Below are 16,467 nucleotides of genomic sequence, written 5' to 3'. Positions count from 1 at the left end.
AAATGTTTCTGTGAAGTAGCACACTTAGGCCAGGTGGATAACAAGTTTAACAACTGATGTCACAAATCAAGTTGTATAGGCGGTATTGTCTAGGTGCATTCATGCTTCTCTTGGCAGCTGTCACTACTTTGTATTTATATTTTTTATTTCTAATAAAGTCACATTAAGTCTCTCCTATTTACCAAACAAGACCTCTCAGGTTGTTGAATGCTTGCTCAGCATTTCAGAATCATCGTCACCCTTTCCAGCCTCAGATACACATCTATCCAACCATCTCCAATTATTCCATCCTGTGAACATGTTAAATACTAAAAATAAAAGGAGTTATTAGTTATTGTGGGATAATTGCAGGGAATTATAAGTATGAATTCTCCAGGGGTGTCATTAGCTTGTGTTAATCACTTCACCTGTCAGATCTTATTGTTCTGTGCATACACACAAGGATGAACTAATGAATAAGCAAGAGGAGGTGACAGAACTAGAAATCAGTCATGCTCTTATGTTGTCATATAGTCTTGATTACATTCCAGGGCTCCTGAGGTAAATTTATAGCTATAGTACTCTTTCCTGTGCATTGCACTTAAATAACTGGTATTTTAAATCTATTTGCATTTCTAAGCTGCTCAATTAGACGTGAGCTCTGACTGTAGTGATAAGCCAAGGATGCAGTTAGGGTATGAACAGACAGCTGGGGATTACCACAGAAATATCGGTGTGTAATAGCTGAGTGTTATTCCCTACTGAGATGGGGGAGATTTCCCTAAAGAAAGGAGGGTGCAACCTAATGCTAGGAGTTAAGTGGCCTTGTACATAAATTTATTAAACTGAATCCATCTCAGTGTTTAAACAGTTTTGTTCCCTGCCTCAGTGATCTTTCTCTTGTGGTGTACTTCTACCTGACTGTGTCAGCAAGCATTCAAAGCATCATCTCTGCAACCTGAACTGGAGGATTTATTTTAAGAGGGCTTGGGAGAAATTACAAATGTGAAACGTACTTGGTTAGCCAGCCATTCCCCCTCCTGCTTGCAGGAGTTTTGCGTTAATCAGGATGCAGTCTCCAAACCATTGTTAGCTCTTCCCCTGCTAAGAGGAAATATATTGCTATTTGGAGGAAGTATTGACTGCAGGGAAGAAATATGTCATCAAGACAGGTCTTATGGGTGGCCTGCTCCTATGTCTAAAAGGGTTATCTCCCACAATTAACCAATGAAAATAATACGCAAAGACTTGTACAAAGATAAAAAGAATGCTTCAAAAGAAACCTTGTCTTGTTTTCCACTCATGCAAAGACTTCATCAGTAAAGATGTCAACAAATGGAATTTGATGTCAAAACTTGTGGTTTAAGGGCCTAAAATATCTTTCAACTCAGAAGATCGCTTCCTTGCCTACTTGATCTATGTAGCAGGCTCTGTGTAGTAATGGAAGGAAAACACTGAGGCATATGAGACTTCCAACTGATTTCCAGGGGAAGCTGATCTGAGCTGTATTTGAGATATTGAGTTTTATGGGAAGAAATTTATCTTGCTAGGTATCTGAATTGGGGTTCAGCTGTTGATCTACTGAGTTCACATTCAAATTTGCTGGTGGACTAGGTGGTAGAAGGACAAGATGTAGAAAGAGGATGTTGTGTGGACAGTTTTTGTCTTTATTGTATACAGAGTGATGAATGCATGAAGCTTTTGGATCAGAGTGTTGTAGGAGTGTAGCTGACACAAAATAGCTTGTTTCCAAAACTGTGAGTCCAGAAGTTCTGTTTAAGCTGTTCAGTGGGAGTTACGTTGGGGATTTCTCAGTATTTCCTTAGAAAGTAACTTCTGCTACTTCTTTCTTATCCTTTTTCTAGAATTGGAAAGCCAGTTGGCTGAAGGCAGATGACTGCCTCGTGAGGTTTTCTTGCCTGTTTGTTTCCAGGCCATCTCTGTGGCACTGAGAAATTCTGCTGAGCCTTGGTCTAGATGGTAGCACCTAGGATTCACCAAAGTGAATGAAGAAAGTTCTTGATCCAGGAAAAACAAAAAGCGTAAGGTTGAAAATTCCCCCACTGTGCCCAGCTGCGTTTGTTGCTAGATAACCAACTGACATCAAATTGTGACCATGGTGTTTAGTGCTGTATAAGCTGCGATTAATAATCCCAACCTAGATTCTTGAATTGAAAGTCAGGAGCGTTTTGGTATTGATGGTGCATTTACCACTGCATAACTGTAGATGGAGGATGTCCTTTCGTACACTTAGACCAGAGCTGAAAGTTGATTTTAGAGAACTTTGTATCTAGATTACCCACAGGGTAATATGGTTAGGTTAGGATGGGATTGGACTTGATGGTCTTTAAGGTCTTTTCCAACTTGAGCAATTCTGTGATTCTAGACAGCTTCAAATTCAAACCAGAGGGCTTTTGCAAACTGCTTGGGGATCTGGAGGGAATCTGATCTGCAAGGTTGTGTAAGAAGAAGGCTATGGGACCATACATTACCTACTGTGGTAACGTTTCTTTTGTAACTGTGTGGGGACCACAAAAATGATGAGGGTGCTGGACTGTTTCCCTTGTCAGGAGATGCTGAGAGACATGGTTCAGAAGAAGACTGAGAGGGGGATCTTTTTCATTCACAATTATAAGTGGTAGTGCAGATATCTGGTGGTAAGGAGTGAAGTGGATGAGGCTGGGCTCTTTTCAGTGGTGCCCAGCAGCAGAAGCAGGGGCAATTGGCACAAACATAAAAGTTCCATGCTAACACGAGGAAAAACTTCTTTACTGTGAGGTTGGCAGAGCACTGTAATGGGCTGCCCAGAGAGTTGGTGGAGTCTTGTACTCTGGAATACTCAAACCCTACCTGGATGCTTTCCTGTGTAACCTACTGTAGGGAAACTTCCTTAGCAGCGGGGTTGGACTGGAGGATGTCCAGAATCTGTTCTAACCTCTGTGGTTGTGATGTCTCTCCCTGGCTGTTACTGTTACTTGCTATTTTGACTACTACTCCTAGTCTGTTCATTTGAACAAGGATATTGCCAGTAGTTACCTTTTATTTTGTTAGTTCTTCAGCAGCCTCTGAAATGACTGAACTTGGAAGAGATTGTTCTTCTGGTGTGGGAATCAAGTTGTGCGCTCTGACTAGAATATTTTGCAGCTGGTTCACTGCATAAGCTTGTTTGTCTTTGAAGTTTTGCTTAGCGGAGACTAGCTCTGAGTTGTACCATTAGCTTGTTTTTCTTAATTGCCATGTGGATCTATGACATCCTATTTTTCCAGTCCATTAGTTCTTGACTTGCATGTTCTGAAGCTCTTTTTCTGGGACCAGAATGTTACACACCTGCTTCTTGTAATTTATTCACAGTGGAGCTGAAATGACTGAGTTTGTTACAGCTGCTGAATTGAAGACTTCTGCTTATTCACAGTGGCTCTTTCAGTTTGGGGAAGGCATCCGTGTCTGAGAGTTCATAATAAGTGGTTCTCTTTGTGCATTTGTTTAAGCATTCATTCTAAGCGTTATGCCAACTTAATCTAAAGCTTGACGGAAATGATTCTGCCCATCAGTGAGACAGGACTTGGCTTGCTTTTTGAGCCCAACAAGAATGAAAATCAAATGACCTATAAATCTGGGCATATTATGAGGACTATAATTCATTTAGCTTTCCTTAAATGTTTTGCAGTGGCAAGCAATTATAATTCAGCAGTCTCATTTTTCAGATTAGAATTGGAATGAACATGGACTTATTTAAGGACTTTGGTAGACTAAAGCAGAACCATGAGATATTTGAGCTACCAAAAAAGGTGGTCACAGTGTGAGTACTGGTAACTGGTTTGATGCTTATGGGGTCAGAAGACTCTTCCTGAAGTGAACATGCAACACACTTACCTCATTTTTAGGCTTGCTGCTGCTTGATAAATTTGATTGCTCTTTTAAATGTAACTGGAAGGAAGAATTAGCAACAGCAAATGAAGTCTTGGGTACTTTGGGCGCTATGCAGTAGTTACTAAAAGCTGGCCAATGAAGTGTATCTGCTCTGGTGCCTATAAAAAGGTCTCCTGGTTACATGATGGCAACAGCCATCAGTTATTTTTCAGTCTTCTAGTTTGGCCGTGGTCCAGTTCATTGTAGAATAGCTCATTTCCTTGCTGTAATTTTGGAACTTCTAAGTGAGGTTTTTGTAACTTCTTTTTAAATAAGTTTATAGAAGTAGGGGACTAATGGTATTTGACTGCTAGAGCTGAGCACAGGCAGGGCCCATACTGTGCAAGTGTCATTTAACTTTACCACTAATCTTGGAGCTGTAGCACCACCTGCTATTCTTGCTGTAGGTTTTGTAAGTGAAAATGGAATTATCTGTTATATGTAGTGGTTTGTAAATTATCTGTGGCACTCTAGGTTTAAACCATTAAACCTGTGCTGTCTGTGACTAAAATTGTGAACTGAAGACTTCAGAGTAGGGTGGCTATGATATAGGTACAGCATCATCTCATTCCAAGGAAGATGCTGCCATCTTAGAAATAGGTGTGAATGCAGCAATCCTCTCCTGTCTTTAGGCACAGAAGCATTCTTCATGTGAAAAAGGTAGATTAAAAGAATGGATTTTCTGATGCAGAGCATGCCAGTATTTGCAGTGCTGGTCAATACTGGGAATTTTAGTCTTTAAGCAAAAGATTGTCATTGTAATGGCCCTTGAGGGAATAAGTCTTCAGAAACAATTTGCCAGACATTCTTGGGAATGTGTCATGCTAAGAGTGTTATGTAATGCAGTGCTAATAATTCTAGTTTTGGTCAATTTGATGTAAATAGATTGAGGCAAAAATGTGACTGGCCTTCAAAGAATGTTGTGCTTAATGCACTTTCAGTGGACTTGCCAACTTGATAATAGCTTCTGGTCAAATGCCACAGTGCTTGCTGTCTGTAGATCTTTATGGCAAGGTGAAGCAAGTCAGGTGGACTTCTAATTCTCCTAGTTAGGGTTGTGCATGTCGGTAAGTTGGGCTTGCACAGAAGCCGGGGTTGGTTTGTTTAGAGCTCTCACCTAGTATGGTGCATGTGTTTGAGTGTTGAGAGGCTGAGCACTGGCTGTGTGGGTGTCTGGATGGGAGATGTCTATTGAATGAGGAGTGAGAATTAGAGCTGGTGAGCAGGTGATACTCTTGCTTAGGAGTAAGCAGTGAGCACCAAGGCTGTGGGTTTCGCTGTGTGTGTGATGAGTCAAACCAGGGCAATGTCTGGTTAGAGAGGGAAAAAAAAGTGTGACCCCAAGAAGGGAAAGGAAATGGTGGCTGGTGAGTTTGGAAGAAGTTTCCTTCTGAGCCTTTCACAGACAGACCTTGGTTAGATTGGCTGGAATCTGTGGTGTAATCCAAGGTTTTGCACCTTTTAAAGCAAGCCACGCTTGCTTGGTACCAGCAGCAAATCTCTCCCTGGTCATATTGGGTGTTTTTGCCAATCTGAAAATCTTACTAGAAACTTTAACTTGTCAATTAGTAGATTAACTGCTAGAAAGGGAAGTGCTCGTAATACTTTTTAGCTAAGTATTTCACATTTTTTTTCAAGGATGAAGTGATTGTGGTCTCGTTCTTGGGGTCTTTGCCTGATCGTGTTCAGTGCTTGTAAACAAGTTATAAATATCTTGCATGGAAGGTGCTGTGGGAGTGTAGAATGTGGATCTTTGTGTTTAAAATCAAAGTACATCATGCTCTTGTTTTGTACCGTTTTACAATAACAACTTAGTCTTAAAAGTAGTTTGTGCATACTTGTGTCAATCTATACATGTGAACATCTGCCTAGCGACTCTTGAATCACAGTTACAATAGTTAAGGTTTCTCTCTGAAAAGATCTTAATTTATTTTGGCAGCGGTGCTGTGCAGATTGATTTAGATTTCTCCCATTCTCTTATCCACAGCAACTGGAGCAGATCCAGAAGGAGCTAAGTGTTCTGGAAGAAGATATTAAACGAGTAGAGGTGAGGTGCCCAGACGTTGTTCTGACTGGCAATTTTTCTTTTCCATCAAGCTGTCTGCCTTGCTGTGGGGCTGATGTGTTAAATTTATGGCGGTTGCTTCGGTAATGGGAAAATGAACAGATGATGCTCTTTCTTTAATTTGTTCACACAGTTGATGCGTGCACACTGCAGGTTAGTAAGGGAGGGCTTTATTGATACCTAGCTCTTATGTAATCATATCTTTCAATTTCTTTATGTGAGTAGTGTTTTAGAATTGCTAGAAATCAACAGCCAATTTATTGATCATGATTTATGATTTTTGTGTTGCCCTATTCTGGCAGTCTGTATAGGCTGTTTAAATCTTAGCAACGTGCCACAGTAGAAATGGAGATGCATCAGGGGTGCATGAGAGAGCTATAATGCAGAGGCAGGGTAGGAGCAGAATCAGCTCCCGCTGCATGTCAGAACAGAAACCATCTGCTACTTCCTGATCCTCAGGATGCTCTTGAGATTTTTTTTGTTAAGAGTTATTTCTCTAAGTATTTGTAAGCCCATCAGCTCAATCCTGCTATCCTCATTCAGTCCTTCAGGTTTCTGCTTGATCCTTTCCCCCAGTCATCCTAGTGTTTTGATTCAGAGGTAGGAAACTGTTTTAGGAATGCATCAGATTCTGCCACCTCTCTAAGTAGATTTCCCTTAGAGCTTCTTGGGAATCAGTTTGCATGGCTGCTGTTCTTCTTGCTTGCCTCAAGCAGTCAGTCCTATCTCCCATCCAGTGCCCAAAAGCCTCTTAGATTTCTACATTTATGTTGAATTCATGCACATGCTGATGAATTATCGAAGTATAAATAGAACTGACAGCTGCAGGAACTTCCCTTCAGCTGATAACTATGCAAATTGTAGTTCAGCAGATAACAGTGTGTTTCAAGCTGGCTTCCCTGAATCTTTCTCAGCTCTTGGGAAATAAATATGCCTTAGCTTGCTAGACTGGTAAAATAGGCCTTCAAATTTAGGAGAAGCTATTCTTAAAGCTGTGGAGTCCCTAGCTACCTGGTTTTCTGCTCTTTAATCTGGCAGTTCAGTGGGCTGCAGCTGGGGTATGTATCCAGAGTGTGACAGTGACCTCAGTGCTGACCTCTGAAGCCTGGGATCTCTCTTGTCACAAATATCTCACTTTCTGCTTAACAACTAATGGGCACCTAGTGGGAATCCTAAAAGTAACAGTAATGTCCTGGAACATTTTGGCCCCCTAACTAATGAGCTGCAGCATCCTGCATAGCTTCAATTTCTTAAATGGATTAAAGATACAATCTCGTACTGGGTGCACTGTAGTGATTTGGACTGGAAGTGAAAAAGCCAAGTTCATGTGTAAAGTTTCCCTTGTGCACCTACTCCACAGAAGACTCATAGATCCTCTTTTAAGTCTGGAGCACAATACCACCTTTGCCCTGTTGTCTTGTGGCTGTTCTTTCTTTGACCTACATCTGACATAACTTCATAGCTGCGAAGGCTGCTGGATAAAAGTTAGCATGTGTCTCAAAAATATGCTTAGAGCTTGCTTGTTCTGCTGTGCTTAAGGGAGATGCTGGGTTAGGGACTCTTGGATGTTAACTAAATCCACTGGTGCTTTTTCTTTCTTTGAGTATAAACTTTACAACTGCCTTTTGTGGGGCAAAAAATCACTGCAGCTGTGTGATTCCATAAACCTAGATGATACCTGGGTTTGTCTGGAACAATACCTGAAAGAAAAAATAAATGGAAAAAAAAAAATCAAGGTTTCTTCAGGTATTCAGCTTCAGGGGGAAGCTTCCAGGAGGGAACTGAAGAATTGAAGCTACAGTTCATTATTTTGTTAGGAAAAAAAATAAATGCAAAAAATGCAAAAAGTCTATGTAAATTCCATATATTGAAATGTACCTACTCTTCATGTTTTGTCAGCTTTGCTGTAATCTGGCTTTCTGTTTCAGGAAATGAGTGGCTTGTACTCCCCAGTCAGTGAGGACAGTACGGTGCCGCAGTTTGAAGCTCCCTCACCTTCGCACAGGTATGGAGTTGCCACTTGGATCTGCAGCTGTACATGCTGTGCTGTACTTGTTAGTCTTCTCCTTGCCATGCACGAAACACAAGCAAAAGTACCATACAGTACCGTACAGTATTTACATGTTTTGATTTTACTATTAATATATAATATGTATAAGTGTATAAATTTGCATGAACAAAGCAGTGAAAAGATTGTCCTCTGAGCTTACAGTTGGATGAAAAGTCTTCTCCAATCCAGAGGATGTGAGAAGCTGATGGTTTTAGATGTAGGATGGGCTAGTTAACATGAGTGATAAGCCTTTGCTATGGTATGAAATATTACTATTAAATACGTGTTGAACATTGTGCAGTTTTTTGACATATGAAAACATAATTTTGCAAGATGCCAGTGTCCTCTGGCTTTTCCACTCCGCATGAGTGACCAAAGGTACTTACTTACAGAATCAGACTGTAAAATGCACATAGTGTTGATTCGGTTTATCTACTGTCTGCTTTGATTTAATGAAATGCCTTTCTAATAACATATTTTCAATGTGGATTTTAGTCTGGAATATTGCACAGTCTGGTTTCTTGATGACAAAATTACAGATGCTTCTTACATCCAAATTGCATGTGCCAAGGTTTGAAGTGCTGTGCTCTTCATAGCCACATTTTTTTCATTTGGAAGAAAGCTCTGATTTCACAGGGCCAAGTTACGTTATTAAATGATCATCTCTCCTACCTCTCCCAAGTGTATTTCTTTAATAGCAAGCGTTCTGTAAGCAGTTGATTCCTGTTACAGAATTTCTTGGTACCATTACTGCAATTAGCAGCTCCAAACCTGGTAGCTCAGAAGCAAGCTAGACAGAAACGATCAGATTTCCTCTCCTGGATAGATGTAGGAACAATGCGTTGGTATGGAGTGCGGCACTAGTGGCTGGGAATTTTTACTAAGTTGCTATTTTTGGATGGAGAAAAGAATCAGTAGTATTTCTAGGAAGTTCTAGTTGGCTTTAATGGAAAGGAGAGGAATATAGCAGAGATGGACGGGAGCAGCATTTGTTGCTTTGTCCTTCGCTGCTTGCCCAGCATCTGGGTGTGGGTGTGTTTTCCGTGTGGTTATTGCTGCTTTGCTAAGCATCAGTTTTGTGAAGCTGATGAGATTTTTGTCAGGTTCTGCTAGTTTTCTGGTTGTTGGCTATTAAACAGGTTGCTTGTGGTTTGTTTCATGTCACTTCTGCTTGGGGATAACTTCAGCAAGAGCTGGGCTGAATTTGTTCCTCACACGTTGAGCGCCTTCAGACGTAGAAGCCTTTTTTTTTCTGAGAAGATTGTATTTACGAGTAGAAATGTATCTTTGTTACTTGGGGCAAATTAACAAACAAGCTCCTGGAGAACTTTATCTGTTGAAATCTCAAATAACACTTCAAGCTCAAGAGTTTTTGTGAGAAGGTTTGAGTATCTGCTGTGTGTGACGTACGCTGATTTCAGTCTACTGAGAATTTCTTACTATTTCTTATGCCTCCTTATTTCATGTGCTAGGGTCAATTGTTCTTTGTCCTTGCTTTTGAAGATGTAAGATAGTGTCCTGAATAGTGCAGGGAGTTTCAGCTGAGGCCTGCTGGGAGATGATGGTAGGTCAGACCATTGCAGCTGCTGAAACCATGGGACTGTTTACTTAGTGGATCCTTCTTATGCTTCTTCTGTTCTATCTCAGCTGTGTCTGAACCTCTTTCTCCTTCTCCTGTTGTACAACATAATACTAGGACTGTGATATATATAACACAAAGTATATAGTGTCTTTCTGCACTACGTGGATTTGCTGATTGCTTTTCTGTTTCTTGATGGCATTGCTGTGTTAAGAGTAGTTGTGAGTAGTGCAAGAGGAAATAGTAAGTGAAGGCAATGTCTGAACAGGCATCCTTAGTTACCTGGCTCTTGTGGCTTCTATCCCTCCCTGATCCTGACAGATGATGTGGTTTTATGTAATACAAGTAATTGAATTGGCTTAAATTACATGAAGTCTGATTCCGGAAACTTCTACCACTTGAAATTCTTCTTTCTTTTTCCTAACGTTAAGTCTAAGTTTTGTGGAGTATCTCCCAAATTAGCTGTGATTCCTGCTTGGGAAGAGGGGTGCAGGACAACTGATAGGAGCTTTAAAATCTGCGGGTTTTTCCAGTTCTGTGGTAGCTGATATATTTAATGTTCCAAGTGCTTTTTATTGGTGCTGTGAATCAGAAAGGATGAAATGCAAATATTTTTGAGGTAGTTTCGCTTCTCTGTTAAAACTATGTTAAACTGGCAAAGACTTTTTTACACTTTTCCTGAGTTAAAGTGGTATATTAAATTGGAGTATAACTTGTTAATATGCTAAACACCTTGATAAAGAAATACAATCAAACTTACTAGTACAACTCATAAATAGCACAAGGCTATCATAGATCCCTGCTGAGATAAAAAAAAAAAAAAACACAAAAAAACACAAAAAACCAAAAACAACTCTATAGTCTTTGAATTTAAAGCTCAAGAATATAGCTGTTTGCAAATCAGTTTTATCTGGTCTCCAGTGACTTGCCCTTATTCAACTACTTGCTCTAAATTACAACCTTGCTTCATTAATTCTTTTCATTGTTTGTTGCTTTTTTCAAGCGTCCTCAACGTCTTCAAAATGTGGAATTACTCTGCCTCCCCCCATCTTCCATTCTGAGTCGCTTAGCAAGAAAACAAACACAACTATCATGTTCAGAGCGTTCTCTGCTTCAAGAAACAAGTGTTTTTTCTTTTATGCTTGTACAGGGCGTGAGGAAATATTCAATTGAGTAATAGCATGCCACTTGTTTACAGGACTGCAGATTGCTGGGTTTGTATACTAATAGAGAACGGGAAGAATAGGGAAAAGAACAAATAGTTCTGGGTTTGTCAGAACAGGCTTGTGTGCTATTTTTGGTATGGGTAGATGGTGCGAACAGGAGATAGAAGCAGCAGCTTCTCTGTGGCTAGGTATTCAGGCAGTAATAGCAGTAACAAACCATCACTCTAATAGGTGTTTCTGGGGAGAAATTCTGATGTTAAAAAAAAAAAAAAAAAAAAAATTAGTTGCCTGGTAACTCGGCCTCAGTTACCAAAATCCTGATCTCCTTCCCCTGAATTTGCTCTTACCATCTCATAAGAATGTAACAAACGTGATTTACAGAGGCAGGTTGCTGCGTTGTTGTTCTCATTCCAGGTTTTTAAATACGTCGTTTTAGTGTAGCTGGATTTCCTAATTGAGCCTGCTGCTACAGCTTCTTAAAAGGAGTTCAGAGGAAACTTTGATTTTTCTGATTATTTGCTTCATGTTTTTTAAATGGGAAACGTGCAAACATATGCCAGCTTAACTTGGCTTCAGGCTCCATGCAGAAACAGCTTTGAATTTGTATTCTGGTTAGGGAAATGACGTCTGCACTCCTGAAGGCTTTACATCACCAGACAACCTGCAGCAGAACGAGACTAGACACCCTAAGTCTGTGTGTTTTGCTGTTAATTGCTGCTATACCTGTCTCGGACTGGAGTACTTCTTCATTGCTTTCCAGCTGAGTGTCTTATCCATGCTGTTCCTGGCAGGATCTACTGTATGTGTTTCATTATTTCATGTGGCCACATCCTAATTTAAAGTTCATTGTCCATGACTGTGCTTGAAACAACTCTGCTATTTCTCTTTTGCAATAGCTAGCAGCAAATAATGATTTCTATCCCTTAGATTTTCTTTGTTTGCAGCTTTTGTCTTGCTTGTTACAGAACTCCAATCAATCTCATCTTGCAAGTTAGCCACTAGCGATACTTTAAAATCATCTCTCATCTGTTTCTACTTCCAGGAGAGCTTTAAAGCATTCAGAGAAATACTTAAGCACCAATACCACTATTTCATCCTCCTAGACTTGCAGGTACCCTGACTGGTGTTCCAGCCAGACCACTTGATTCATGACCAAGAATGTCATGTCTGCCCATCTGTTCTGGCAGCCATTACCTGAACATCAGTACATGCAACCATCTCTTCCAAAACCAGGACTTATGGAAATGTTCTGGCAGCTTTTTAAAGGAATGCTCAGCTCCTCCCAGGTGGTGCTTAAATCTAGGGTTAACTTATAAGTAAAGCTGAGAATAACAAGCATAGCTTCTGTCCAAATCAATTGAAATGACGCAGCAGAAGTGTTTCTGAAAAATCCTTTTTCTCCAACAAATCAGAAACAGTGATACTTGTAATGTGTTATTTGTGATTAACAAAATGGTGTTGAGCATTTAAAAATTTTTAATAGGGGTGCTTTAAGCTGACTTCAGTGCTTTATTTGTATTTTGCCCATAAACGAAAGCGTACTGAGCACCTTCTTTTTGGCTCTATCAGATACCTTTGCATTTTTGAAAACGAAACATTTGGAGTTGGCATGTGTATGTTATGTTTTAAAAGCAGTGACTTAGATATGCTGTGTAATTATAAATACTAACTATGGAGCTGTATGTAGCATAGCAGTTTCTAGTAATAGCACTCTTGGCCATTGGTATTTGAGTTTAGTTCTGTATTTCATTGCTGGTGCCTGTTCTGTGTGTGTTCAGAGATGTCTGGAACACTTGTGTCTTTCTTAAGCTGATTCCTTCAGGTTTTTCTTCACACTGCTGTTTCAAATGCAACAGATTTAAATTTCTCTTTTTTTAATTTAAAGGAACTGAAAACCAATTGGTAGCATGTTATTTTTCAGGATGTGTTAACCTGCATATTTCATGCAAAAGATATGCATTTGCATTCTAATTAGAAATTATTAGATTGTACTACACTAAATTGTGTGTGACAGTAAACAAATCTATTGTATGTACAGAGCTGATCAGCATTCTGTTCTAGACATTGTGCATTTAAAAAAAGAACAAAAAATCCATATTGCTCCTGTATCCCCAAATAAAAAACAGCATTGTGTTCCATGTCTATAAAATGGGTTTCAAAGGTAAGTATGCTACAGGATGTAAAAAGGTTGGGGGAGAGTAGAAGAGGTTGGAAATAATAAAGGATGATTGTACAGTGATTTAAGCAGACTATTTCTTTTGTGTTTGCAGTAGTATTATTGACTCCACGGAGTACAGCCAGCCTCCAGGCTTCAGTGGCAGTTCTCAGGTAAGGTAATACATGTGTCTGTGCACGAGGGGAAAGGAACAGTGGATGTGGAGACATCACAGCACAACACAGACCATCTCCAGGGTGCCAGTCAACTGGCCTCTTGCTTTAACTGGTTATGTGGTCAAACTGGAGCTGAAACTATAGCGGTAGGAATGACTGTGCGTAGCTGTGAATATTCACAGTGATGCAAGCTAAGTAAATAACTGACTTATTAGGTGTGTGACTTTATTCCCAAAGCTGACTCTTCCAGGGCAGAGAGGATATTTTCTGCTTTTCATCTCCCAAGTTAGCAGTGTTTTAGAAGAGAGGTAAATCCCTGACGCTCTGCATTGAATTACATAGCATTGGATCAAGTCTGACTTCTAAACCAAGAACATTCATTCTCCAAATATACAGTTGCCTTGTAGTTTATCATTGTTAGTGCCTTACAAATTGTAGTAAGAATTCATATTGTAGAGGGCAAAAGGTTCAGCATACAGTGAGGCCATTTGGCAGGCAGCCTCCAAACTTGGTCTGACTCACACAGCTTACCAAATGACAAACAGCACTGCTGTGGTCTTGCAGTTCAGAGTGGTTCATCTGGGCTACAAAGATGACACTGGTATCCAGCTCACTGAATCAGAGGGGTTTTGACTATAGAGGTGAGTTTTTATTTAGCTAGGCTGTTGTTTATGTGTTAACTTGTGTCTGAGGTGCTTTGTTGTGTGCTGCCACAGAGAAACTCAGGAACTGGCAAATTAACAGAAGTGCTGCTGGATTTTATTTGACTAAGTAACTGATATCAAGAAAAAGCACCTAAATTTTGAGCTTGAGTGCATATGCAGAATTCTGTTTGCAGCTGTATAACTTATTAGTAATGAGGAGTTTTTTCAATCTGTGTAAAAAAAGTTTGTTGTTCCTTCTGCTGCAGTCTGTGGGGTTTTTGCTTAAGCAAAATGTCACATTTCTACCTTACTGCAAAGGGCACGTGAAATGTTCATGGGGATTTTATGTTTGGGACTGATATGGTATAGTGTTTGTTCCCTACTGACACTAATTGTCTCAGTACTTTAATTTTTCCTTTGAAATGGAAAAAAAAAAAACAAACCATAGCTGTACTGCACAGAGCAAACAACCTAGATTTTCTAGTCATTCAGTATGACAGTCGTATTTGTTTGAGATTATTTTTTGTCCTCAAATCCAGTTTCTTTGTCCTTGACAGTGCAAGATCTATACTCTCTAGTGCAAATTTACTAATGAAACTTTAATGTATGTTTGGATGGAAAGTTGAGAGGGAACTCTTAAACACTTCATTCAAAGGTACTCTCATTTCAATATGACTTCACAGTAAAAAGTTTTTCTGCAGTGAGGCTGTTTCTAAGAATTTAAATTCAGGTGTACACTTTAAATTGTCAGTCACGACAAAGATTGCAGATTTTTACAGCTGGCAGTGTGCAACTTAGCTAGAAAGGACAGCATAGCTTGCTTTCACAGTGCAATTACTTTTTGCATTGCTTGCAAACATGTTAGGGAAGAGTTTATGTGTCACTGAGCCACAGGATAATTTTCTTGCAGAGGCTGAGCTTCAGAAGAAAACAGTGGACAAGTTGCATAGGCACTAGGGAGTTCTGCAGGTAGTACTTAGTTGCAGTACCTGGCTTTTCTGCTGAAAATGAGGAGCTTGTGTGCAGCTGTAAAGGTTTTCCACGGTTGTTTGAGAGGACTCTAGGGTGCCTACTGGACTTCAGACAGAAGAATCACTCTTGATAAGGGTAACCCTTACTTACCATTCTCAACTGGAACAACACTAATAGCTTTCTTAGTTTTTAATATAGCGAGCAGTTGAATAGAAAACACTGGATGTGTTATCACTCCTTTTCACTCCTTCACTGCCTTATTTTTTCCACTCTTGTTTCCTAGCATTGCTTAACAACTAGCCATCAAGCAGTCTTCTCTGCTTAGAAGATCAATAAATGTTTTTATATAAAAGCCTGAGCAGCTTTAAACCTCTTGCTGCAGAGTCTCAGCTCAAGATGCAGTCCGATTCCCAGCACATCTGGGTCACCAGGTGCCAGTCTGAGACTGCTCCGAGGGAATTTTCCTCTGCTGATGTATTACCCAGCAGGCAAGCTACTTCAAAACATTGATGCTTACCTCCGCATGGACTTGACACATCCAGCAGATCAGAGATGAGCATGGCTAATATTCACTCATCATGTCACAGGCTTGTTTGTCTTAACAAGACTGGAGTGATTGTTCCTTGGTTCTTGAGTCATCTTGAGCCCTTATCACGTCTGATGTGTGAGGAGAGGCTGGAGCCCGTGCGAGCAGGAGTGCAAAATTAGGGGAGCGATTCTGTAAAGCATTCCATTACATCTCTCTTAAGGCTGTTATGCTTTAGAAAATTATATTCAAAAGGTGTTGAGGTAGGAGTGCTTTCCAGCACTGGAAATGTGTTTTGAGATTGGAGCTGCTTTCAAGATGAAACGAGCTGTCGAGCCATGAGTCATGATGTCAGCACATAGCCAGGGGCCTCGCACGGGAAGTGGCATCTGGAAGTTTCATTGCTTGGGGTATGTTTCTTCCCTTGAGCCTTAGGTTACTGTTTGTACAGTTATAAGCAGAATCTCAAAGTAGGCTCTAAACTTTGTTTATTCTTGTTGGCTTCTTGACGGTTGTAATGAGAGCAGCCCCATTCTACCTCGTGATTGGAGGGGGAATTGAACCAGTGTTCTTCGTGGCACATGCTGAATGAGTTTTGTTAGTGCTTGAGAGGCTGTACCCCTTGTGTGTGTTCAAGGGTATTGTGCCATAAGAATTCTTTGCTGCAGAGCTGTTGGTTCTTTTTAAGTTCTCCCATTGTCTCTGAGTGATGTGTGAGACTTTTGAAACACAAACAAAAGCAAGATGCTCTTCATCCCTGTGCAGTAGAGGAATTCGTTCCTTTCGCTAGTGATTGAAACAAGAAGCACTTTGTTTTCTATTTGCTTTCAAAGGGAGAGCTTGCTTATGTAGTTTCAGTTCTCCCTCTTAGCACTGATGCTTGTGTAGGTTGGGAAGTGGTGGTTTTTTGTGTTTCATGGACTTCTTTTCAATTAACCTTTGAACTTAGTCTCTTAGTGTATTCCTGCTTCTTTCTTCCTTTGTTTACTTTTATAGGTACTGAGTTACTTCAAAAGAAATAATTCACTAACTAACTCCTTAAAATAAACAGCCCCTGCTCTTTATCAGTGGTTTGCTGGGGATCTAGGGAGTAATTCTTGTACAGACCATTTGATTTGGGAAGCTGAAAGGCTGTATGTTGGGCCTCTGTCTATGTGCACAAATGCAGTATGTGGCTCCCTGTGGGTTGCTGTCATCTGTCATGTGCGTGAAGTTAAACTTGCAGAGCTTCAGAAAACCCCTATCT

The 16,467-nt window shown here is 40.2% G+C and overlaps 1 protein-coding gene across 1 annotated transcript in view; it reads left to right on the top strand.

Moving 5' to 3' along the window:
• The window catches only part of COP1 (COP1 E3 ubiquitin ligase), a 145,032-nt gene that overhangs the window by 32,568 nt on the left and 95,997 nt on the right, over positions 1–16,467 (top strand). Inside the window, exons 8-10 of the mRNA XM_042873549.1 lie at positions 5,876–5,935; positions 7,882–7,958; positions 13,019–13,076. Coding sequence (XP_042729483.1) covers positions 5,876–5,935; positions 7,882–7,958; positions 13,019–13,076 — 195 coding nt within the window. The remainder of the gene's footprint in view (positions 1–5,875; positions 5,936–7,881; positions 7,959–13,018; positions 13,077–16,467) is intronic.

This window comes from Lagopus leucura, unplaced genomic scaffold (genome assembly GCF_019238085.1).
Source record: "Lagopus leucura isolate 7727_CA_CO unplaced genomic scaffold, USGS_WTPT01 Super-Scaffold_100009, whole genome shotgun sequence".
Taxonomy (NCBI): Eukaryota; Metazoa; Chordata; class Aves; order Galliformes; family Phasianidae; genus Lagopus; species Lagopus leucura.
The sequence above is the reverse complement of the archived record's forward strand: the minus strand, read 5'-3'. Positions and strand labels throughout refer to the sequence as shown.